At 39.6% G+C, this 22,786-nt stretch overlaps 2 protein-coding genes and 3 non-coding genes across 5 annotated transcripts; 3 read left to right on the top strand and 2 right to left on the bottom strand.

The window, feature by feature from the left end:
* Positions 1 to 5,007: 5,007 nt before the first annotated feature.
* trnar-ucg (transfer RNA arginine (anticodon UCG)) lies at positions 5,008 to 5,080 on the top strand. The gene has a single exon. It is a non-coding gene; the product is annotated as a tRNA-Arg (tRNA).
* A 334-nt stretch (positions 5,081 to 5,414) lies between these two features.
* Positions 5,415 to 5,486, top strand: trnam-cau (transfer RNA methionine (anticodon CAU)). Its single transcript has one exon. It is a non-coding gene; the product is annotated as a tRNA-Met (tRNA).
* Positions 5,487 to 7,601: 2,115 nt separating this feature from the next.
* mrpl58 (mitochondrial ribosomal protein L58) lies at positions 7,602 to 9,947 on the bottom strand. The gene is made up of 6 exons (XM_032574612.1): positions 8,763 to 9,947; positions 8,532 to 8,556; positions 8,379 to 8,438; positions 8,120 to 8,202; positions 7,821 to 7,990; positions 7,602 to 7,741 (listed from the first exon to the last, which is right to left on the bottom strand). The coding sequence occupies exons 1-6, from the start codon at positions 8,919 to 8,921 to the stop codon at positions 7,657 to 7,659; spliced, it is 582 nt and encodes a 193-aa protein (XP_032430503.1). The 5' UTR covers positions 8,922 to 9,947; the 3' UTR covers positions 7,602 to 7,656.
* A 309-nt stretch (positions 9,948 to 10,256) lies between these two features.
* trnaq-cug (transfer RNA glutamine (anticodon CUG)) lies at positions 10,257 to 10,328 on the bottom strand. The gene has a single exon. It is a non-coding gene; the product is annotated as a tRNA-Gln (tRNA).
* A 656-nt stretch (positions 10,329 to 10,984) lies between these two features.
* Positions 10,985 to 22,258, top strand: daglb (diacylglycerol lipase, beta). The gene is made up of 15 exons (XM_032574611.1): positions 10,985 to 11,974; positions 12,059 to 12,210; positions 13,076 to 13,250; positions 13,439 to 13,706; positions 13,791 to 13,913; positions 14,908 to 15,035; positions 15,123 to 15,249; positions 15,332 to 15,415; positions 16,833 to 16,910; positions 17,027 to 17,107; positions 17,667 to 17,794; positions 17,925 to 17,993; positions 18,878 to 18,950; positions 19,043 to 19,296; positions 21,181 to 22,258. The coding sequence occupies exons 1-15, from the start codon at positions 11,880 to 11,882 to the stop codon at positions 21,374 to 21,376; spliced, it is 2,031 nt and encodes a 676-aa protein (XP_032430502.1). The 5' UTR covers positions 10,985 to 11,879; the 3' UTR covers positions 21,377 to 22,258.
* Positions 22,259 to 22,786: the final 528 nt, after the last annotated feature.

The following is a 22,786-nucleotide window of genomic DNA, read 5'->3' as shown; positions in this document are numbered from 1 at the left end:
TAATAGTTATGTACTTCACCACATTTTGGACTTTCTGGATTTATTTGTGTTAGCTAAAGGTATAATGGGACACTCTTGGTCAAAAGAGCAAGTGAAGAGGTGTTTTTTTTTTCAATTGAGAGCAGCCATATTGGATTTTTAAGGTCACAGTTGGTGACTGTTTTTTTTTTCCTTTTCTCCCTTGGATAATTCTTACTTCTATGGAGCTTTGTGCTATATTTTTTACAGCTTCAAATTTGTAAAATCAAATTTCTCAGGATAAATGTCACACCTAACTGAAGTACATACTTCAAACAATCATACAGTGCTAAGAAATAAACCTTTTTTTTTTTTTTTTTTACGTAAACTGAAAAGGCCTAGGCTTGTTGAACAACACTTAAAATGTCTGTCAGCATGGTGGTGCTTGGGAAAACCTGGTTTTTATTACAAATTCTAAGTAGATTTATTTCACAGTCTTGAAAATGTTGGAAAACTTAGGGTATGGAGCTTTTTTTTTTTTTCAATATTTTCTGAAATGGCCTGGGTAAAACAGTATCAAAATATGTTTGATTTTTTTGGGTGTTATTATTCCTCCCCCACCCTCCCAAAAAAAATCAAGTTATGATTAATGAATGCAATCCAACTAGATTCTTTATCCAAACAGGTTGCTCTTGACGATGACTCCATCCCGTCTCAGTGAGATATACTTCTATTAATAAAGGTGAAATAAAAATAGTGACGTAATAAAACAATCTGTCTATGACTTGCCACATCACATTGACATTTTAGCATTTTATCCACCAGTGTTTTGATTCTCAACCTACTCACTGAATACACACGCTATTTCACTCACTGGTCTTTTGGCAAATTTGAATTCGGGTTGAACAGGGCCTTTAGTCTTTTAATTAGATCATATTAAATGCCAAGCAAAGAGATCAAAGTGCTATTTTGGGACTTTATCTCTAAGTGAAATATTGCTTACTAATTATCTAATTTTCATGTGTTATATGATATTTCTGTCATAGGGCAAATAGAAGAATAAAAGATTTTGAAATAAATCTGGTCTAAGATAATCCAGATGTTAAAGGCCCTCTGAAACAGAAAATCCAAATTGGTTTCACCAGTCAAGACTATTTTAAGATGTTTTAAGCTGAATATTTTGTTCTCAAATGTCCAGAATGTTATAACAGGAAAAAAAAATCTAGTCAAAGAGTTTAGGATAATCTGTAATTGTAAAATAAAAATGTGGGTGGGGGGGAAACAAACAAACAAAAAAATAGAGTAATCTTGCATGAACTGGCATTACAAGGCTTTTTCTCACTACTCTTTCACACTGCTAATGTAGAACCATGTAAAATCACAGTAAATTAGATGGAAAGTTTAATGTTTGACCACAGTTTTCTTTAAATCTTTAAAGTTCCTCAATGCTACCTGCTGGCTGTGCTCTATAGTAACTCTCATGTTTAGTGTATAGACCGTATTTCTGAAAACGCTCTGGAGTGTTTGGGAGGAGCGCGCTGAAGATTGTGTAGAAATAGTCTACCAGGCCATTTAAATACCGAACACGTTTTTTTATAGGAACATGTGTAGGCACAGGCAGTCGTTGGATCCAGTGCCACAACTCACTTGCCAGATGTTTGGGGGCAATGACAAAGATTCTGTTGTCACTGGTTGGGCGGAGATGGCAGATTGCACATGACAAACACTCTACATTTTGAATCTCTGGAGATATTCTGTAGAGAATTTTTTGTTTTAAATATAACAAAAGTATCAGAGAGGTTTTTCTTCGATTTACTCTTGACAGACACACTGTGTAGCTGATGTATAAGTAAAAAGCCTTCAAACCAGGGTTCTATCTAACACCTAGCAGTCGTACCAAACTCTTGTTATGATAACCTGCAACACATTGCACCTCTTACGTAATCTGCAATGCCTTTTTTTCTGGTAACCTTCTATATATACAACTTTGCTATAATGAATGTGGTTCTAACTAACATTTTTGTGTCCAACTCCTCACCCACACTGTCAACATAACCATGCCTGACTTTAAGACAGAACGGAGGCTGGATGATTATTAAGATTAGTTTACAGTCTTAGGAGTTTAATGATACAATGTTGTCTATTTTAGCATAATTAGAGCTAAATATGACTAAAGGGCAGCAAGCGGTGTTTTTGGGTTGACAAAACCATGCTAAACCAAGGCCAGAGTTTTACTCTGTACTGCACTTGAACGCAACGCCATTTGCTATCTGACAATTTTCGCTGTCTTTATTTTAGTTTTTCTTTATATACACAGTATATATATATATATATATATATATATATATATATATATATATATATATATATATATATATATATATATATATATATATATATATATATATATATATATACGTATATATATAAATAAATATATATCTATATATAACTTTATTTGCCTATGTGTAACTGTCTATAACATCAAACTATTTATTTACTTTTGCCTTTATATTTTACCACCTTGTTTTAATGATTTGCAATATTCCGTTGTATTGCCGCCATTGTTTAGATTAACTCATTATTACTTCATATCATGATGGAACATCTATTAATAAAGAACAAGGCAAATGCATTTATCGTTTTTGTGTGTTTTGTTGTGGGGCTGAATTGTAAAAAAGAACTAGAAAATTTCGGAAGAAATTTAGCCGGGGCCTGCCAAGGCGTGCCCGTCGGTCTGGGCCCGGCGTTGTCACGCTACAAATTGGCATCGAGGCTAAAGAACGCTGCAACGTAATCTATAGCATGTGGAGAATCACAAGAACGTTAAGTAAGGTGGACGTGCACCATTCAGTATGATTTAAAATGTTGTCAAGGCTTTTATTTTGGAAGTTTTGTTAAACTTCATTTCAAAGGGCCAAACTAATCCCATGCGTAATAGTCATTGGGTTAAAATAGTTATATAATGCTCAAAACACAAGTAGTTGATGTAAAAATATTAAAGGCTTTTATTTTGAAATGTTTGTTAAGCTTCATTTCAAAGCGCCAAACTAATCCTATGTTTATCAGTGCTTTGGATAAAAAAAATCACATAATGCCCAAAAGAGCAAATACCCGATGCGAAATTGTCAAGGCTTTTAATTTGAAATTTTCAGTATGCTTCATTTCAAAGGGCCAAACTAATACCATGTGTAACAGTGCTTTGGATGAAAAAGTCAAATAAAGCCAAAAAGAGCAATTACATGATGTAAAAATATTATAGGCTTTTATTTTGGAATTTTTGTTAAACTTCATTTCAAAGGGCCAAACTAATTAAATGTATAACAGTCATTGGGTTAAATCAGTTATGTAATGCTCAACAGAGCAATTATCTGATTTAAAAATATTCAAGGCTTTTATTTTGAAATTTTCAGTATGCTTCATTTTAAAGTTCCGAACTAATACCATGTGTAACAGTGCTTTGGATGAAAAAGTCAAATAAAGCCAAAAAGAGCAATTACATGATGTAAAAATATTCAAGGCTTTTATTTTGAAATTTTTGTTAAGCTTCATTTCAAAGGGCCAAACTAATACCATGTGTAACAGTGCTTTGGATGAAAAAGTCAAATAAAGCCAAAAAGAGCAATTGCGTCATGTAAAAATATTCAAGGCTTTTATTTTGAAATTTTCAGTATGCTTCATTTCAAAGGGCCAAACTAATACCATGTGTAACAGTGCTTTGCATGAAAAAGTCAAATAAAGGCAAAAAGAGCAATTACGTCATGTAAAAATATTCAAGGCTTTTATTTTGAAATTTTCAGTATGCTTAATTTTAAAGTTCCAAACTAATCCCATGTGTAACAGTTACTGGGTTAAATCAGTTATATACAGCCCATAGCAGCAAGTAGTTCTAAAGGCCAGTTCAGTCCTGATCTGTTTCAACTGAGCGGTCCACTATAGTTAGAACTACAGTGATGCGTATTTGTAGTTCTAATCAGCAGCCAATAGCCTCTTGAGATCCGTTGCTATGGTAAATAAGTTTCTCACCAAGGTGTGAACTGTTAGTGAGAGAGCCTGAGACAGCCTAGAAAATCCTGTCGCATGACTTTGCTCTGAAGCACCGTGACAGAAAACCGTACGGTCTAGATAAATTTCGAAAACATTTTACCGGAGCAGACAGGCGTATCAATGTGAGGACCGATTTTGATACCAATCGTGCGATATTTGTGGGCGTGATGGCGATTTCAAAATTATTTTGGGGTCAAAAAATCTCTTCATTTCTCACTCTAGCAGAGGGGCACTCAGACAGAGAGACACTCTAATTTTAGGAAAAATGAGAAACTTTGGGTCGCTTGGAGACAAATTGTGGACAAACCGTAACTGGTATCGACGAGCCGTCTTCACTTTGGAAGAGATCACAGACGTATCTACAAAATGAAATTTGAATGGCATTTCTACGTGAATTCGTGACGACACAGAGAATCCTCAAAAATAGAGTATTTCTAGGATTTTTCCCATTGACTTATAATGGGGTTTTTTTCGTAGTTTTTTGCGAATTATGTCGCCATGTTAAGCCCGAATCCCACCAAAAGTAATAGCTCCAATGGCGTGAATTTTCTGCACGTTTTGATACCTCATTTGTAGGTGTGCACGCAGCGGTATGAGCCGCATTAACGGTTACGGATGAAAAATAAAGAATTGGGAGAATAGTAATAGGTTCCTGCCATTGCTTTGCATGGCAGGCCCCAAAAATCTAGACATTATATGTGGGGTTACAATAAGTGGTTATTTAAAATGTGAAGAAACGAAGACAGGAGTCTGTTTTTCAAGAAAAAAATTAAGGCATTTCAATGCTGTGTGAATTGACACAACTCAAAATATCTTCAAAATTATGCTTTCAGCACCGAAATACTAGCAAAAGCATATTATGTGGGCCAGTTTTATTTTTCAGGACTCGGCGAGTTTGAATGACGTTTTGGCTCAGATGTAATCACAAAACAAGAATCCATCGTAAATATAGTCTCCGTATTCACCTATCTCTAGTGAAACCCGAGACCAAATGAACACACGGACCGCGTGGCCTAATGGATAAGGCGTCTGACTTCGGATCAGAAGATTGAGGGTTCGAGTCCCTTCGTGGTCGTCTTTTTACGAATATAAATATTCTCTGCTCCAGTCTAGCACCCTTGTTATCCGCTTCATTAATGGACCATAGCTAACGACTCCGTAAGACTAAGGTGAAGAGTCAATACTGCTAGTTTTCAACAAGTAAAGTGTGTTTTCTGGTTTGCCATGTAAACCAAACCGTACAAACAATATGGATATACACTAATCTGAATAAACAAAAGCATCACATGCGCATACATTTTATATACAATATAACGAAATATATCTGATAATACATAAAACCACTCAACGCAACGATGTCCGCTTTCAACTGTTTAAGTAAAGTCACAAGGCTCTCATTTTCATATCCTAGCAGAGTGGCGCAGCGGAAGCGTGCTGGGCCCATAACCCAGAGGTCGATGGATCGAAACCATCCTCTGCTATGGAATTCTTTTGTTTTTCGTTCACTCTGCTTTTATGCAAGGAAATGAATACTTATATGCACTATACATTTTTCACAAAGTTTCCTCATATACGTCGACAACATTCACCGTCTCTAATATACATTATCGAATAGACTAAGCATCTATATGCGCCTTTATTTCATGACACTTACAAAACTTGTCTTCCTGTCATTGAATACGTACATTTGAAAACATATACGCTAACAGAAGAACCATAATGACAAACTATACGGTAACAAAACAAAAACAAAAAAAACGCTATGTGTAGCATTATCATTTAATGAGGAAAACTATTACTATTTACCTAACGGTAAAATCTGGCATCTCAACAAAACCTCATAAAATGATTTCTAGCAAGGATGGTCGTTTTTGGCTTCAGTAATTAAAATACGATGGCAACTGGAAAAATAAAAAAAAACCCACATATTTTGTAATGAAGCTCTACTGGACATGCATGATTTGCAATGTGTGTAAAATTTTCATAAACATATGAATGTTTGTTCATTTTCATTGCAGCAACTGATCTATATCAATATACAGAATTATGTACTCTACAATATTAAAATCAAAGAAGCTACAGAGAATATGTATTTTTGTCAGAATTAGGGTTTATTCTGTCAATCAAATTAAGATTTAATCAAGAGTAAGGGAATGTTACAAGCCATCGGGGGGAAGTAATACATATGAAAAATCAGATATGATGCTTTCATTATCATTCTCTGTTGGTTATTTTAGTAGAGTAAGGAGCCAATAAACGGCCAATACCTGCTCAACTTCTTATCACCAGTGGCAAAGATGAAAAGCCTTCAAATACATAAATATTTTATTACAATAGCACAATCCCACATTAAACAATGAAAAAAATAAATCAAAGTTTTATTTCAAATGGTTATTCAGAAAATCATTGGTAGCGCATTTCTTTGTACAACCGGAAAACACAAGATGCCAGTCTTGGCTGCAACATTCTATTTTACTTGTAGCACCTTGCTAGTACCTAGTTGGACCCCCGTTCGCCTTCAGAACCGCGTCGATCCTCTGTGTCATAGACTCAACAGCATGTCTGAAGCATTCTTCGGAGATTTTGCTCCACGCGTGCGTGATGGCGTCACTCAGCTGCTGCAGATTTGTCGGCTGAGCATCCATAATGCGAATCTCTCGCTCCACCGCATCCCACAGGTGCTCTATCGGATTGATATCCGTCGACTGCGGGGGCAACTGGAGTACGCCGAACTCGCTTTTATGCTCAAGAAACCAGCTTGAGATGACTTCAGCGTTATGATGGGGCGCATTCCCCTGCTGGAAGTAGCCGTCGGCAGACGGGTGCACCGCGGTCATGAAGGGACGGACGTGGTCTGCAACAAGACGGAGGTAGTCTGCTGTGTTTAAACTGTGCTCAATTGGCACTAAAGGACCCAATTTGTGCCAAGAAAACATCGCCCACACCATTACACCACCACCAGCAGTCTGAACCGGTGATCCCACGGAGGACGGATCTAGGCTTTCTTGTCGCTCATGCCAAATTTTGATCCGACCGTCCGACTGCTGCAGCTGAAATCGGGTCTCGCTGGACCAGGCAACGTTTTTCCAATCTGCTACTGTCCACTTCTGGTAAGCCTGTGCGAACTGCAGCCGTAGCTTCCTGTTCTTTACCGTCAGGACTGGCCCCCGGTGCGGTCTCCTGTTGCTGTAGCCCATTTGCTTCAAAGTACGGCGTGCCGTGCGTTCAGAGATGGTATTCTGCACGCCTTCGTTGTAGCGGGTCGTTATCTGAGCTACCGTCGCCTTTCTATCGTCTTGAATGAGTCGGTCCATTTTCATCTGGCCCCTGACGTCGACGAGGGATTTCCGCCCGCAAGACTGTCGCGTGCTAGACATCTTCTTCTTCTCGGACCATTCTCTGTAGACCCGGGAGATGGTTGTGCGTGAAAAGCCCAGCAACTTGGCGGTTTCTGAAATACTGAGACCGGTGCGTCTGACGCCAACAATCCTGCCACGGTCAAAGTCACTTAAATCCCCGTTCTTGCCCATTCTGATGCCTAGTGTAAACTTCTATACGTTTCCTTTTCACATCTACTGTAGATGCTTTATGTGCACAAAACAAAGTGGCCAATGAGTGTGGATTACAAAACGATCACTCAATACTGCGTCGTCAGTCGAAATCCACCCGTCGGCTGTTCTTGACTGATGAAAGGATTTTCTTCTGTCTGAGTCGCTCTTTGTTCCTCTTCTCGATCCTGCGCAACATATGAAATGACAAACTTGCAGTTTAAACATATACAGAAGCCCAAATCAATTCATTTCACTGGGTATCACCTGGCTGCTCTTACAACTACGTCTTCGTCTGATGGTTCGCGAGGTCTCTCGCTAGCCTCAGCTACGATGGTGGAGATCTTCTGTAGACAGTCCAAGAGGTTTCTCTGCTGACTCCTGCTCACCTCCGAGGTCACCAGGAGCTCCCCGGCCTTATTGATGCGGTTTTTGTTCTGTGGAGTTTTTCGAAGTGGAAATTAAATGTAAAAAAAAAAAAAAAACAGGATCTAAAAAGTAGACAACAGCTGTAATGTGTGTGATTCTCTAGATGTACAAAAAGATACGCGCGCCACATAACGAACCTTTCCTACAATTTTCTGTCGAACGTCTTCAGGGATCCAGTCGGCTGTATGCACGTGAAATCGGACCTCTGCTTTAGTGCTGACTGTGGATTAAGGCCATAACTTTAGAAAACACTCAAATAACACTTTTAGATTAACTGTAGGCTTAATAGCGGAGTCTTGCGGAAGTACTTATGGCCCTAAAATAGTACATTCAAGAAGTATACATATTTTGGCAAAGCTCTGCACACCAATCTCTTTAGAACTAGCATTTGTTTACCTTTATTAACGTGCTGACCTCCAGGGCCGCTGCTCTTGCTGTAGGACACAGTCAGACGCTCTATGACCCAATAAGGGAGAGGACATAAATAAATAAAAATAAAAAAGTCAATCAGGCTTTTCCTTTTCTTGTTTGATTCAGCGGTTCATTTACCTACTGGAATGTGCACGTGCGTGTCCTGTTGAACACAAAACAGTCAATATATATATATATATATATCTATATATATACAAAATATGAGCATAATATAACACAACAATAGGTTCCAGTTGAAGGGAATCGCTTTGTACTCATTTTATTTTCCTTATGAACAAATTAAACTAGTACAGTCATAACTAATTTTTTTTTTTCATATAAACGAAGGCTGTTCTTTATTTTACGTACCTCCGAAGAGTCTGACCCTCTAGTCCCATAATAAAGTTTCGACAAAGTGCTGTCGGTTAATTTGAAGCTAATACAGCTGAAGTTACCGAGCGGAGGACGCGCATTTACACTGCTACTCCTGCAAAGTGAATATAAGCGTCGAATAATGCAGGTCGCCATGTTGGTTATGAAAGTCTAGCTTCTTCTTCTTTTCTTTTTTATGGCGGTTGGCAAACAACTTACAGGCGCATTAGCGCCACCTTCCAGATGGGAGGATGAAAGTCTGTGCTCTTCCTCTGGTGTTTTATGGCACCGGTAAAGTGTAATACCGCCCCCTGCTGAATGAGAGTATTTATACAAGAGGTGATCACTTTTTAATATATTAACTATCCAATATATATAACTTGGTGCAGCTTCGGGTTGTTTTGTATTTTCCCCCATAAAACTGCTGTCAATTAAAAAAACATGCTGGTTCTTTCGTTACTTAATTTACTGGGAAACTGTAATTGAAGGAGTATACCGCCACCTACTGTACAGAAGTTCATGTTGACTTGATTTTAACAGTCTCATTATTTTCTATATCCACATCTGTATTTACTGCAGTGCATTCACAATTGCATGCCTGTATTAAGCAAGCAAATTTTTTTTTACATGTAACAAATAAGATTTCTAAATGGATATACCGTAGTATAGTAAAATTTAACAAATTCTTTAAATAGTGTAACATATTTTCCTCATGGGAAGATAAGCAAAATGCAATACTGCAGGTCTGGTTTCAACATTTTTCATGCTCCACTGAAATAATAATCACTGTGTTGAATATTCAGCTTTTTTAACACTGGCATTAGTCTCTTTGGTATCATTATAGACACATTTTTCTTCAACCCAACTTTAATTTCACTACGGTCTCCTTACTGTCTTGGGCGTCCTCGTTATTACTTCTATTTCTAATTGTCTTTGCTAGTGTTCTCTCGAAAGCATTCCCTCTATTTTCTCAAATTTTCCTGTCTAATTTTCCGAATCTCCCATTTCTGACCCGATGCACCGATCCGCCACCGTTAATAACAACAGTCTGGAATATTCTCCCATTCTCTTCCGACTTCTGTTCATCCCACACGCCATTTTCGACGCCTTGTTTTGGGTGCATTCCAGAATGTTTTTGTTGCAACCCTTTTACCACAAGCCAGCTCGACCTGCAAGAGACTTCCTTACCTAGACAATCAAACCGCTACTCCAGCTCACGCAGAGGACATGTTCCGGGCCGCTGGCAGCTGACTGACGGTGTGTTTACTTTGTGCAGCACCCAGGCCGCCGTACACAATGGAGAAACGCTACCGGAAACACGTGCCCTCCACCTCCACTGTAGGAAATACGCAATCTTCACCCAGCAAAGTTTTGATTTGTGTTTTATTTTTACTACCCTAGTATGCACCGAGGCAGCTTTTGCAGCCAGTGAAGTTGTTATGTACGGGCGACAATCATAGTTACAAATCAATCAGCTTGATGACAAAAGACAGGTTCCACCGAGATTTGAACTCGGATCGCTGGATTCAGAGTCCAGAGTGCTAACCATTACACCATGGAACCATGTGACGCAAACGTCAGAAAGATACCTTTATCAACAACTGTATTTCTGATATACTTCATATATTTCATTGTTACACCTTAAACATTGACACTCTGGTCAAACAGCTTCTGTTTCTATTATATTAAACGGTTGTTACGGGCTGGTTAATATGTTTAACGACGCTCCCCTGCTCAAATTTTTGTCTACCTAAAAAAAAAAAAAAAAAACCTTCTAAAATTTTATTATAAATTAAAACGAGTGGCTATTCCTTTACAGAAGTACTCATTTTGGCAATGCATCGGAATCATTGTTCTATGGTTCGATTGCGGTCGGAAAACAACTAGGGATGGAAACACAGGGTGCGTTCCTTGGCAGTCAGCCGGCGAATGACCTGGGTAGTAATGCTAAATAAATGGAGTGGGCGGATTTTTTTGTCTTAGATAGCAAAATGCTTTTGTTGTAGAAGTACGGGGTGTATTTAATGGCCCTTCTGTCCTTTTATGTTCATAGCCAAGAGCTATTCCTCCATTCTCGGCACAACTTGTTTCCAACGCAGGCAGGTTGGGAGTGTCCTTTCCGAGTCCAACAGTCAAGCATATTAATTTAGGTGACTAATTACAAAGTATTTTTCTCTTATATTTCCACCAGTCAACCGGTTGAAGAAGGCCCGCCTCTTTCACGTGTGGATCTTTGAAAAGGCAAGCCTCATTCTGACTGGTACACCCAATTCCTTACCTGTTGACAAAATTGCACCCTCACATTGACTTTACTGATGATTCGACAAAAGACATTTATATTTGCTACCAAAACATCTGCTTTATTTAGCAACATATCATGTAGAAGAGGGCGCGCGCCTCCCCTCACCGATGCGATGATTGAAATGCTATTCAAACCACGCCTAGCCGGCGCACACAGCTTAGCGGGTGACAAATGGGGCGGACCCAGTAAGTAAGGGAAGAAAAACAAAACAGAAGATCTGCGCATTTTATATGGACATAAATACATTTCGTAACATACACATAGCTGTAAAAATAGCTGTAACATGCACATAGCTTTTGAGTATTATTCTGGTATAACTAGCTAAGGAGTAATTTTGTTAGTTTCTAGCCTTTTTTCCCCCCCGGAATACCTCTAAGGTATTTTTAGCAAGGTAGCTCTAAGGTTAGCAGCTAAAAATGACCGCAGCTTCATCCGTTTTAGACGGGTTGCTTTTGTTGGCTCCACCTACGCGTTGAAGCGTTGTGCTCTCCGGAGTAAAACCACACATATCAGTTGTCACAGCCTTTTTTTTTTTTTTTTGTTAGCTCTGAACTCTGGTAAGTGAGAGTTTTCAGCGTTAGCTAGCGGCTAACCCATGTGAGGCAGAAATGAAGTGGGGGGGAATTTTGCAATCGAGGAAGTCTGATGTGACAGCAAAAGGGCGAAGATCAGATCATTGCCAGAGCAGATGAAGTCATGCCTGACGTGCCAGCGTGTGTTGCTCAAGAGACTCGTGGTCCTGGTATAACAGCGGCTAGCAGTTTTGGTTAGCAGTTAGCAGTAGTAGTGAGGGATTTCAGCTTGTTTACAAAATGCCTGGAATGGTGGCGTTCGGGAGGCGCTGGGGGATCGCCAGCGATGATCTCGTCTTCCCCGGCTCTTTTGAGCTGCTACTCCGTGTGTTCTGGTATGTTGCTGCACCTCGTACACATTTTCCGTGTCTCACACATAGTTTACAAGAGTTCTGATGTTCGATGCTGTTCCTCCTCAGGTGGATCGGCACCTTGATCTTGTTCACCTATCATAAGGGTCACTTTGATTGTAACGGCGGAGGGGTTCTGCATACCTACCTGGTTGGACTCTTGGTCGTGCTGGGGCTCATCATCCTGTCACTGTGGGCCATTGTCTATGTCAGTGCCCATGGTAAGTAAACAGAACAAACATTTCGCTGGACGATAAATTGTCCCAGACGTTATTGCGATAAACGATAGTATCGTTAATGCCGTTTATTGGAGACGATGGAAGATTTTAAATATCCAAAATAAACAAACAAAACTACAGAACAAAGAGTTATCACTCAATCAATAAAGTTGATTTGTATAGCACATTGCAGCAACCAGGCGGTTTAAAGTACTCTGCATCATAAAAGCACAAAAATACAAAGTCATAGAACGCACAGTCAACATTTGTAGTGAACAATTATAAAGTCCCTGTAAACAAAATTGTCCTTCAGAAAAATGGCTGTTTGAGACGAAAGCATCAGACTCAAGACTTTTGTCATTTAGTTTTTGGTAGAAACAGAGAAAAGAGAGACAAAACATAAATCACGCAGATGGAAATGATTTATTTCCATCTGCAATCTAATCGCATTGTAGATTGAGTCTACAATGCGATTAATTGTCTTATTCCTACAGGCCTATTTAAGGTAGACGCTGTTGGTCCGTGTATTTCTCGGCTACAAATTTTGGGGAGTCACTTGGTGCATCCAGATCTTCATCGCTATAATCTTGTCATTATGATTTTTATCATTAAGCATCAACTTAAGGTTGCGCTGCAACAGTCATGTTGCGTAATCACGCGACGCAGGAAGGAAGCGGCGAACATTTTGTCCTTTTCTGTGATGAAACGCTGGCAATTTTGAAGAGATTTTGTAATAATTATAGCGCCCGCCTTGCACTGCAGCTAATGAAACATCCACCAGTCAACGCTGTTGTAATCATGTGTCATGAATGCCTTGTTCAAGATGTCTGTTGTGGATATTAGTGATACCTGCGGATTATTCCCTCAGGCACTATCACCAACCCTGGCGCGCGGCGCTCCATGCCGGCCCTGGTGTACCTGCGAGCGTTGCTCTACATCCCAGAGTTCGTGTGGGCCTGCCTGGGAGCCGTCTGGGTGTCCGACGACAGCCGAGGCTGCGCACCAGCCACTGTGGGTGCGGTCATCACTGCTGTTATTACCAGGTGGGAGCCTTTACATTTCGTTTATGTTTTTTATATATATACACAAGTCAGAGACTTGACGTTTGATGGAATGAGATGTGACGCTGTACTTTGTGGTCACACTTCATATTTTAATACCGTTTCCATCCCGTCCCCATCAGAGACGTGCTTTAAATAAATGTTTTGTTTCGTTTCCCCTCCGCCCCCAGCTGGGTCATCCTGCTGTTCACGGGGCTGGGTGTGGTTTTCGTCTTCGATCCGATGGGCAGGCGCCGCCTGCAGCCGGGCCCCGCTGAGCCGCTAGGGGTGCGGGACATGGAGAGCAGCGGGGGCACCCAGTTCCTGTCCACGGCTCGCTCTCTGGCCACCAAGGTGTGGGAGTGCCGACTGCGGCTGCTGTGCTGCTGCCTGCCGCAGGACGAGAGCCACCGGGCGGCTTTCTCCAGCATCTCGCAGCTCCTCAGCGACTTCTTCTCCGTAAGAGACAACTTATGTATAATATATATATGTATCATCTGGATTGCAGTGTGAGATTTTGTCTTGTGTGGAATAATGCTGCAGGACACAGACCTGGTGCCCAGTGACATAGCAGCTGGTTTGGCTCTGCTGCACCAGGAGCAGGATAAGATGGAGCGCAGCAGAGACCCAGAGGACATCGTCACCCACAGCCCCTCCTCCCCTATCGTAAGTAACACGGTTACAGTAAAACTCGGACTAGATACCAGTAGGGCTGAAACGATTAATCACGTTAATAATGATTAATTGATTATTGAAATAATTGTCAACTAATGTAGTAGTAGATCAATTGGATTAATTGTGATTAATCTATTATTGAAAGAATCGTCAACTAACTTGGTAATCAATTATTCAGATTAATTGTGATTGATTATCAACTAGTTTGTTGACTAGTTTGTCAGCTAGTTTTGTAATCAATTAATTGAATTGATTATTCACGTAATCAACAATTAATTAAGTCATTGATTAATCGTGGTTAATTGATTATTGAAACAATTATCGACTAATTTAATAACAGATTAATTGGGATCAATCAATTGCTGAAAGAAACATCAATTAATTTAGTTATTGATTAAAAGAATAGTCAACTTAATTTAGTAATTGATTAATCAGATTAACCGTGATTAATCGATTATTGAAATAATCATCAACAAATTTAGTAATCGATTAATCGTTAAGTGGAGTGTACAGACTCAGGTCACTTGGTGAACCACCCCTCCCCCAACATATTCAGAGCAGTAATTAAACCAAAACCGTACAAAAATGTATACATTTTGCTTTTAAGATAAAAACAATGTATGTCTGTAAATATGTTTTAGGCAAAACTCATGGAGTGGTGTAGTATTAGCTTCACCCAGTTAAGATTTACTAAAGGAATGCTATGGTATTGCATTTTAGGCAGTAACATGTTTATTTTCTTACCTCAAAAACGAATTAAATTAGTTTATTTGCATCCTTTGACGTATTTCTAATATTACACAAAAAAAACATAAGTGGTTAAGTGAAAAATCTGTACAATATGCTATTTCATTTATCCAATTCATCAAATAAACTTCAGAATAACTGATGGTTTAATCTGTTTTTAAATTGATGGCCAGTTGCGGCCATAAACACGAATCCCTGTGCGCACTTTTTAAAGTTGGCCGCCTCTTCCTGTCCTCAGGACCAGGATCTGCAGACGGAGCTGGAGAAAGCGGCTCACTGCATGCAGTTCGCGGCGGCGGCTTACGGCTGGCCTCTGTACATCTACTCCAACCCCTTCACTGCGCCCTGCAAGCTCAGCGGAGACTGGTGAGGCGCTCTTTGAATATAAGTCCGGCGTCGGGTCGGCTCCGCCTCGATCCGACCCGAATTCTAACGTGCGTCTGCGCGCTGCAGCTGCAGAACCCGCGCCGCGGCGTACGACGTCGTGGGAGGCGACCACCTCGGCTGCCACTTCTCCTCCATCCTCCAAGCCACCGGACTGCAGTACAGAGACTTTATATACGTTAGCTTCCACAACCAGGTTACAGTTCTGTTTGTTTACAGTGCGTTCACTCCCGACCGGTCACGTTTAAGTTCTGAGCAAACCCGATGTGCCCCCACAGATCTATGAGATCCCGTTTTTTGTGGCGTTGGATCACAAAAGGGAAGCGGTGCTCGTAGCGGTCAGAGGAACACTGTCGCTAAAGGTGAGTTAAATCGGACGTCGTGAAAGATTTTCCTACTCACAGCACTTTTTGTTTCGTACAGTTTGACACATTACGTTATGTATTTTAGCGTTTTATGATAGACCAAGGGTCTGTGACCTGCTTGTTTTGTTTGTTTGTTTCTTCTCTACCACCTTTAGAAATCTGCCCAGCATTTGAAGAAAAGACCAACTAATCCTTAAAGAGTGACTTTTCTTGAAAAAAAAAACACTAAATGGTAAAACTTGGTCCAATAAATTGCGTTTTTTACAATCTTTATAAATTAAAATGAAATAATAATTTTAACAGCAAGAAATGCATATATTTTTTCTCTTTTTAAACATTTTGCTAATGCCAATAAATCATCCTCTAAACGGCATCCACTGTTGCTCTTAATGACTTTGGCTAAAATTAAAAAATATATATATATTGAGCAATGCTTTACGGTTGTGTCATAATTAGAAAAATGTCAGTTTTATTGGGTTTGTTTCTTTTATGATTGTGTGAGCAATCTTATTTATTAAGTAATTTTTTTGACAAGTTACACAGTTGGTGTTTTTTTCTTAGCGTAATAAACTTTGAAAAAAAACCCATACAAAACCGAAAAACAAAACGAATGAAATATGGAAAACGAATACATGATCTTCCATTTATTTTCCAAATAAAAAGGTAGAAAATGTGGCCTGCATTCATATGCAGACCCCTTTAGTTCGGTGCCCTGAAATAATAATACTAAATTGCCTATTTTCCCCTTTCTCAGCCTCATAAGTAATGTTTTGAAGAGCAGTTTTGTACACAGTGACTTCATAATGCTTATTATAGTTTTAGTTATGCGCGGTTCTTATTTCCAATTTATTGATTTTGGATATTTAAAATGTCTTCCAGTTCCTGCGTTAGGCGTTCTTGAGAAATGAAAGTTTGTTCATCTTTGTGACGGCGCACCTGCATCATCACGCCATTGTCACTATATTACTTGGAAAATAGTCTCAATACTTCAATGTTATCGTTTATCGCGATAACTTCTGGGGACAATTTATCGTCCGACAAAACCCGTCACCGTGACAGGCCGAGTCGGTTGTTTATATTCATCTGAGCTGTGTTGGCGAGGAAAGAGGTCAAATATTCCATCCTCGCTTTCAGAATCACTTCCTTGTTTTTCTGAAAGACGGACTGCCTCGAACCGAAACATCTCTCTCTCTCTCTGAAATATTAACACTTGCTACAAAGGGGAAAAAAGACGAAAACGGGAAGTGAGACTCGTTTGTGGCCTGACATGCATCTGTGTGTGCCTATGATTAGATGCAGAAGGTTAAATCTTGTTTTGACTTTGGTCGTCCACAAAAAAATAAAATTAAATTAAACGCTAAAAGAAAATACAAAAAAAAAAACTTATATGTTTCATGTTTGTTTTTCCCTGCAGGATGTCCTGACAGACCTGTCTGCTGAATGTGAGAACCTGCCAGTCGAAGGCGTGTCTGGAGCTTGCTACGCTCACAAGGTGAGGCACATTCCAACTGAACCTTTAGCCGTTAGCATAATCACAACTAGTCTTTTCTAAAAAAACAAGCAAATAACCAAATAATAATGATGAGTAAGTAAACCTGTCTGCTGCAGGGCATGTGCCAGGCGGCGGGCTACATCTACAAGAAGCTCGTCAACGACGGCATCCTGAACCAGGCCTTCTCCGTCGTCCCGGTAACGAGTGAAAACAAAAAAACATGATTTAGTGGAGTGTATGACCAGTGGTGATGTGGGACAGTTTATCTTCCAAAAGCCCTGGAAACATTTAAAAAAAATAAAAAATACTAGGAGACTTTGAGTCTGCATCTGAAAACGGGTTGTCATGGCTACCTTTTTGCAGTTGCACACTTGCAATCAACTCAGGGGGGGACAAAATAAATCTGATTTTTTTCCACAGGCTTCTCAGTAAAAACTTAAATATATATTTTTAACGTGAACCATAAACAGTCCATATGTTCCCATTCTTATAGCTGTGAAGCCCGCAGCATCACAGGTCCTCCCACTTACTTAACAAAAGTGTTTTTCTACATTTTCATCGCTTGTTTTTACAAAAAAAAAACCACATACACATATTTTCCCCCATTTTCCTAATTAATGTTATGAGACTGCTACTTGCAGTGAAAGATGAATGTATATCAAGGCTCTGAACGCATCGAGCCAATATAATTGTATCTGTTCGTCAAACCGGACGGATTTGTGTAAACGGTGTGTTTGTGTGTCGCTGTAATGGTAGGAGTATAAACTGGTGGTCACCGGTCACAGTCTGGGGGCCGGCACAGCCGCCCTGCTGGCCATCCTGCTGCGCACTTCCTTCCCCACCCTGCAGTGTTACTCGTTCTCACCACCAGGGGGCCTCCTGAGGTAAAGCAGGACTTCACAGGACTCAGTCTCCCCCTTTAGTCTTCACTTTCTTTAACTTTTGGGGGAAAAAACATTGATTTTTGCTGGATTTGATGTTCTTCCTGACATGCGTTTTGTTTTCTGTGTGCAGTAAAGCCTTAGCTGAATACTCCAAGGACTTTGTGGTGTCTGTGGTGTTGGGGAAGGATCTGGTTCCTAGGTAAGAAATTACTATCGTCAGGGTTCGTACAGGTGCTTGAAATCCTTGACGATGCTTGAATTTCATTTAGGCGTTTTCAAGGCTTGGTTTCTGTATAAAGTGCTTGATATTCAAAGCGCACAGTTTTGTTATAAAGTGCAATTTGACGTTGGATTAAAATCCTAAATTTGGAAAACGTGATTTACAGTTGAAACCAGATATTTTCATACACTTGGTAAAATAACTTTTTTTTTCCTTCAGTCTGAAATTCAATCAGACCAAACGTTTCTAGTTTTAGGTTAGTTAAGAGTTACTAAAATTATTTCTACTCACTGAATGTCAGAAAATTTGACAAGAACTTGTAACTTTCTTTACAGATTGTTAATAAGGATTTAATCTGAGCAGGAAAGTAATTTATCTTAACACGATTTCTTTGCATTTTTCCAACATTATGAATATTTATTATTCTTAATGGCTCATAGATATTATTGATCTGTGTAGTTTATATCTTACACTTTGACCAAAGTTATTGAAATTGGGGGAGTTTTGTTTAAATTAGTGTTTTGTTCAGTCATGCCTGTGAGAGAGAAAATTTCTAAAAAATAACATTTTGCTATATTTCCCTTGTCCCTACAGAATACTAGCTGATACAGTTTCTGATAATATCATTTATAATGAGAAACTGTAATAAATGATATGCGAGAGTGAATTGAAACTGCCTTTTTTGGTCATTTGTATATATTTTTTTAATCTTCAAAGTGTGGAAAAGTTTGAAAACTTACTTTGAAAATGCTTCTGAAGTGCTCTTGAACTTTGCTGTGGGAAACGTGTACAAACCTTGTATTGTCTGCTGTCGTGTTCTGCTGGACTTCATGTCGGATTCAATGGCTGTTCCCGTTTCACAGACTGAGCATCCCCAACATGGAGGACCTGAAGAGACGGATCCTGAAAATAGTCACAAACTGCAATAAGCCCAAAGTGAGTCTAGACTCGGGAGCTTTGCAGTCGCACGTTTCTGTGCCCCGAATCCAACCTGGCCGTGTCTGACGCCGCTGTCTTGTGTGTTGCAGTACCGCATCCTGCTGCAGGGGTGTTGGTACGAGCTGTTCGGAGGGGACCCGGACGATTTCCCCACCGAGATGGACAGCAGGAGGGAGGAGCAGCTCAGCCAGCCGCTGCTGGGGGAGGAGTCGCTGGTGATCCGCCACTCGTCGTCCTATCAGAGCCTGGCGTCGGACGACTCCCCCGCCCACGCGGCCGCGCACTTGCCGCTCTTCCCGCCGGGGCGCATACTGTACATCACGGAGGACGGGCCGTCGCGGAGGTCGGTCTCTGCACGCCGCGACTAACGATTATTTTAGTTATTGATTAATCGTTTACTCAGACGATTAATCGGGTAAAAAGAAATTGCCGTATTCTGCATTTTTTTTCTTTTAAGCTTTTTTACGCAACACTAAAAACACCTTAAATGCAAAGAAACAATTCAATTCCTTTATTAGGTAAGAAAATAACAGTTTTAACAGCTTTCCTGCAGTGAACACTTGATCATTTGTAGCAAAGGATTCATCTGCAGCTATGAAAATACTTTTGTCATCAAATTATTAAAAGCTCTGCTTGACTTATCAATATAGTGTAGTAGTAGTTATTAAGAATTAGACAGCAAAAGATGCTTAACAGCAATTTTTTTTATTTTTAGTCATTTGAACCAGGAGAAGCTTTAAATATGCTACCTGAGGAGTTGTGGGTATAAAATATTTACAGAAAAAGTTTCTTTTTCTATCTTAAGTGCAAACTCTATACATTTTTTTGTACAGTTTTGGCTTAATTACTGCTCTGACAATGTGTTGTTCTTTTAGCAAAACGGCTTTAAAAAAAAAATCCATATACGTAAATTAACGATTAATTGAGTATGAATACTTATTATTTTGATATGTGATATAATACCCCGCTAAACACTCAAGTCATGGCACCAAAAATGTAAATTAATCTGAAACTACACTAGTTCTATTGTTTATATTTTGATACGCTCACATATCAGGACGTACTGTACACATCAGCTGAAGCCTCAAATGACATCATGTCCTTCGCAGCTGACCCCTTTGTTCCATCTTTCCTCTTGGTGGAATCTGCTCCGGCTAATTTCATTTGAACTGCTTTCAGCGCTTGAAATTAAGACAACACAAGCTTATGTGGTTGAAATGCACTGTGGCCTTCATTTAGGAAGCATAACTCGACTTGTCAGTAACCTCTGGCGCTGCATCCCACTTCTGGTTAGCGAATGAGTTCAAAAAGTAATCGCCCCCTCCGGATGTGCAAATATGTACAGTTTTTCGAACAGTTGACGATTATGATGTACTTTGTTTTGGTCTAACTCATAAAACTTTCCCACAAAATACATGAAAGTTTTTCATTTTTTCAAATGAAACTTAACCAAATGTGATAATGGTGGGAATGCATGGTTATATCACAGGGAAAATTTTAATTCTGTAAAGTTTGACTGTTGATTGTTTATATTCCTACAAGACTTTAATCTCTTTTTGTCTTTTTAATAAAACAATTTATTTAGAGAATAGTCAGAATGACAGGGCTGCGTCGGGTTACATCAGGGTGCCTTGCGTCATTAAAAAGTTGCAAATTATTCTATCTCAAATTAAGACGGTAAAATGTCTTAATAAAAAAAAATACGTTAATCAAATATCTTAAATTTTGCCTTGGCAGGACTACTTAATTTTCTCGCGAGATTTTTTGTCAGGCAAAAGTTTGAGGCACCTCCTTTGCGTTGTGAGGCTAACAGTAAATAGCTGGTAATATTCCTTTCCAAGCTAGTTCGCTTTTTTTTTTTACGTCCATCATGGGTAAGTGGAAATTTATCGCCACGACGTGGCTGGACGACGTTTGTACGTTTCCGTGGCGATAAAGGGCTTACATTCCATTCATAGTTGTCTTAAAAAGTCTTCCATTTTAACTGGTGAAACCCCGTATATTGAAAGCTCCGCTTTGTCCAAATGTTTGCTTATCAAAGCCCCCGTTTATGTTTTGCCTCTTTGTTGTCTCCAGAGGAGCTTCCAGCCTCGGATGATTAGAGATGCTGACAGTCATATGAACACTTCTTGTTCCTGCGTCACAGCACAGCTTAAAAAAAAGAAAAGCAAAAAAAAAGCTCCACCATTTACACCAACTTGTTCTTCTTTTGTTTTCGTTTCCACAGGTCCTGCTTCTCCCAGGTTCGGTACCGTGCCGACTGGTCCAGCGAAACAGCCTTCCGGAGCATCTTGATCAGCCCCAGGATGCTGGTGGATCACATGCCCGACGCCGTGCTCCGAGCCCTGAACAGCCTGTGCAGCGACGGCCCCTTCTCCCTCTGCCCGTCATCGCTAAGCAACAACCCGCACATTTCTATGTGAGGTGCACTAAAATAAATAAATAACAATAAAAACAAGGGGAGGGAGGGGCGGTCTCCCTCTTCACGTCCGCGCTCCAAGACGACTTTTACTCGCGTGTTTACATCCGATCCAGGTTCCCACTACTTCCCAACCTGCGATCCCCGTCTGCTACTTCATATCGTTTGGTCAAGTTCCTGTTTTATTGAGCTTCTAAATTGTTCAATCATTGGATTTAAATTTTGATGGGCGATTTGAATCTGTGGAGCTTTGCCTGATTTGTAAAAAAAGGAAAACCCATAGAAGCACAGAGTCATGCACTTTTTTTTTTTTATGATTTAATGCAAGAATTGCTCTTTTGTTTTTTTTTTCTTTGCTTTATTTGAAGTTGCTCCATGAGCGACTGAATATCATATTTGAATGTTATGTATACAATGTGACAGTGTGGAGTATTTTAACTGTAATGTCAGTGTTTTGGGGTTTTTGTGTTGTTTGAATGGCTTAGATGAAGATTGACTTGTTACCAAGGGTGACTTTGGAGCGTTCTGATTGGACGGTGCGGTGAAGAAAAAACATGAGGGTATTCATATTGTTGTGTTTGTGAACTGTAGATAGGAATGTCCTGTGATTTTATTTTTTTTTTTGAATGTTTTGAAACATCAGGGTGAACAGTGCCTATGCATTATATGAAAAAAATGAAACCCAAAAACACTAAGTAAAGTTCAGAACTGCAGTTGCTTAAAACTCGAACATGACTGAAAGTAAAAAGTCGAAAGATTGTGCTTTTCTTCGTGGAATTTACCTGCTTGCTGTGGATGTTGCCATTCTTTTTCAAGAAAAACTTTCGTACCCTCTTAGGAATGCATTTGAAAGCTGAAAGCAAATAAAAAGCATTTGTGAAGTGTACACAGTTTGCTTGTTTCAGGTCTCAGTATTCACTGTCCTTGAAGTCTCGGAAGAAGAAAAATTGTATAGAGGCTCCACAGTGCTGAGAGTGGGGGTGAATGCAAATACACTCCATACTTTTTCAGATTTCTATATATTTTTTTTTTATTATTTAGAAAAGGTTAAAGTATCATTTTAACGTGTCACAATATTTAAAAAAAAAAAAAAAAAAAAGATCATGAGGTTTGAATACACTTGCAGCTCACTAATTATTTAGGGAGGCTAATCTCGACGGTTTTCCGGAATAAAAAAAAATAACGCACCCTGTGCACTTCGTCACGTGACGTCACGACAAGAGTTCAGTCACCAGCATATATGTTCAAGGGATGCTGGGAAATCCCTATTTCAAAGCAGACGATGTAAACAGCAGCCCTCGAAAGTTATGCAGTTAAAAGTACCCCCACTCTTGTGTTAATATAGGCTGTAACTAAGCTAGGACATTACCTGAAATATATAGCATAGTTGTACTGGAACTTAAATTTTATGTAA

The sequence above is a fragment of the Xiphophorus hellerii genome, chromosome 10 (assembly GCF_003331165.1).
Source record: "Xiphophorus hellerii strain 12219 chromosome 10, Xiphophorus_hellerii-4.1, whole genome shotgun sequence".
In the NCBI taxonomy this organism is placed as follows: Eukaryota; Metazoa; Chordata; class Actinopteri; order Cyprinodontiformes; family Poeciliidae; genus Xiphophorus; species Xiphophorus hellerii.
The sequence above is the reverse complement of the archived record's forward strand: the minus strand, read 5'-3'. Positions and strand labels throughout refer to the sequence as shown.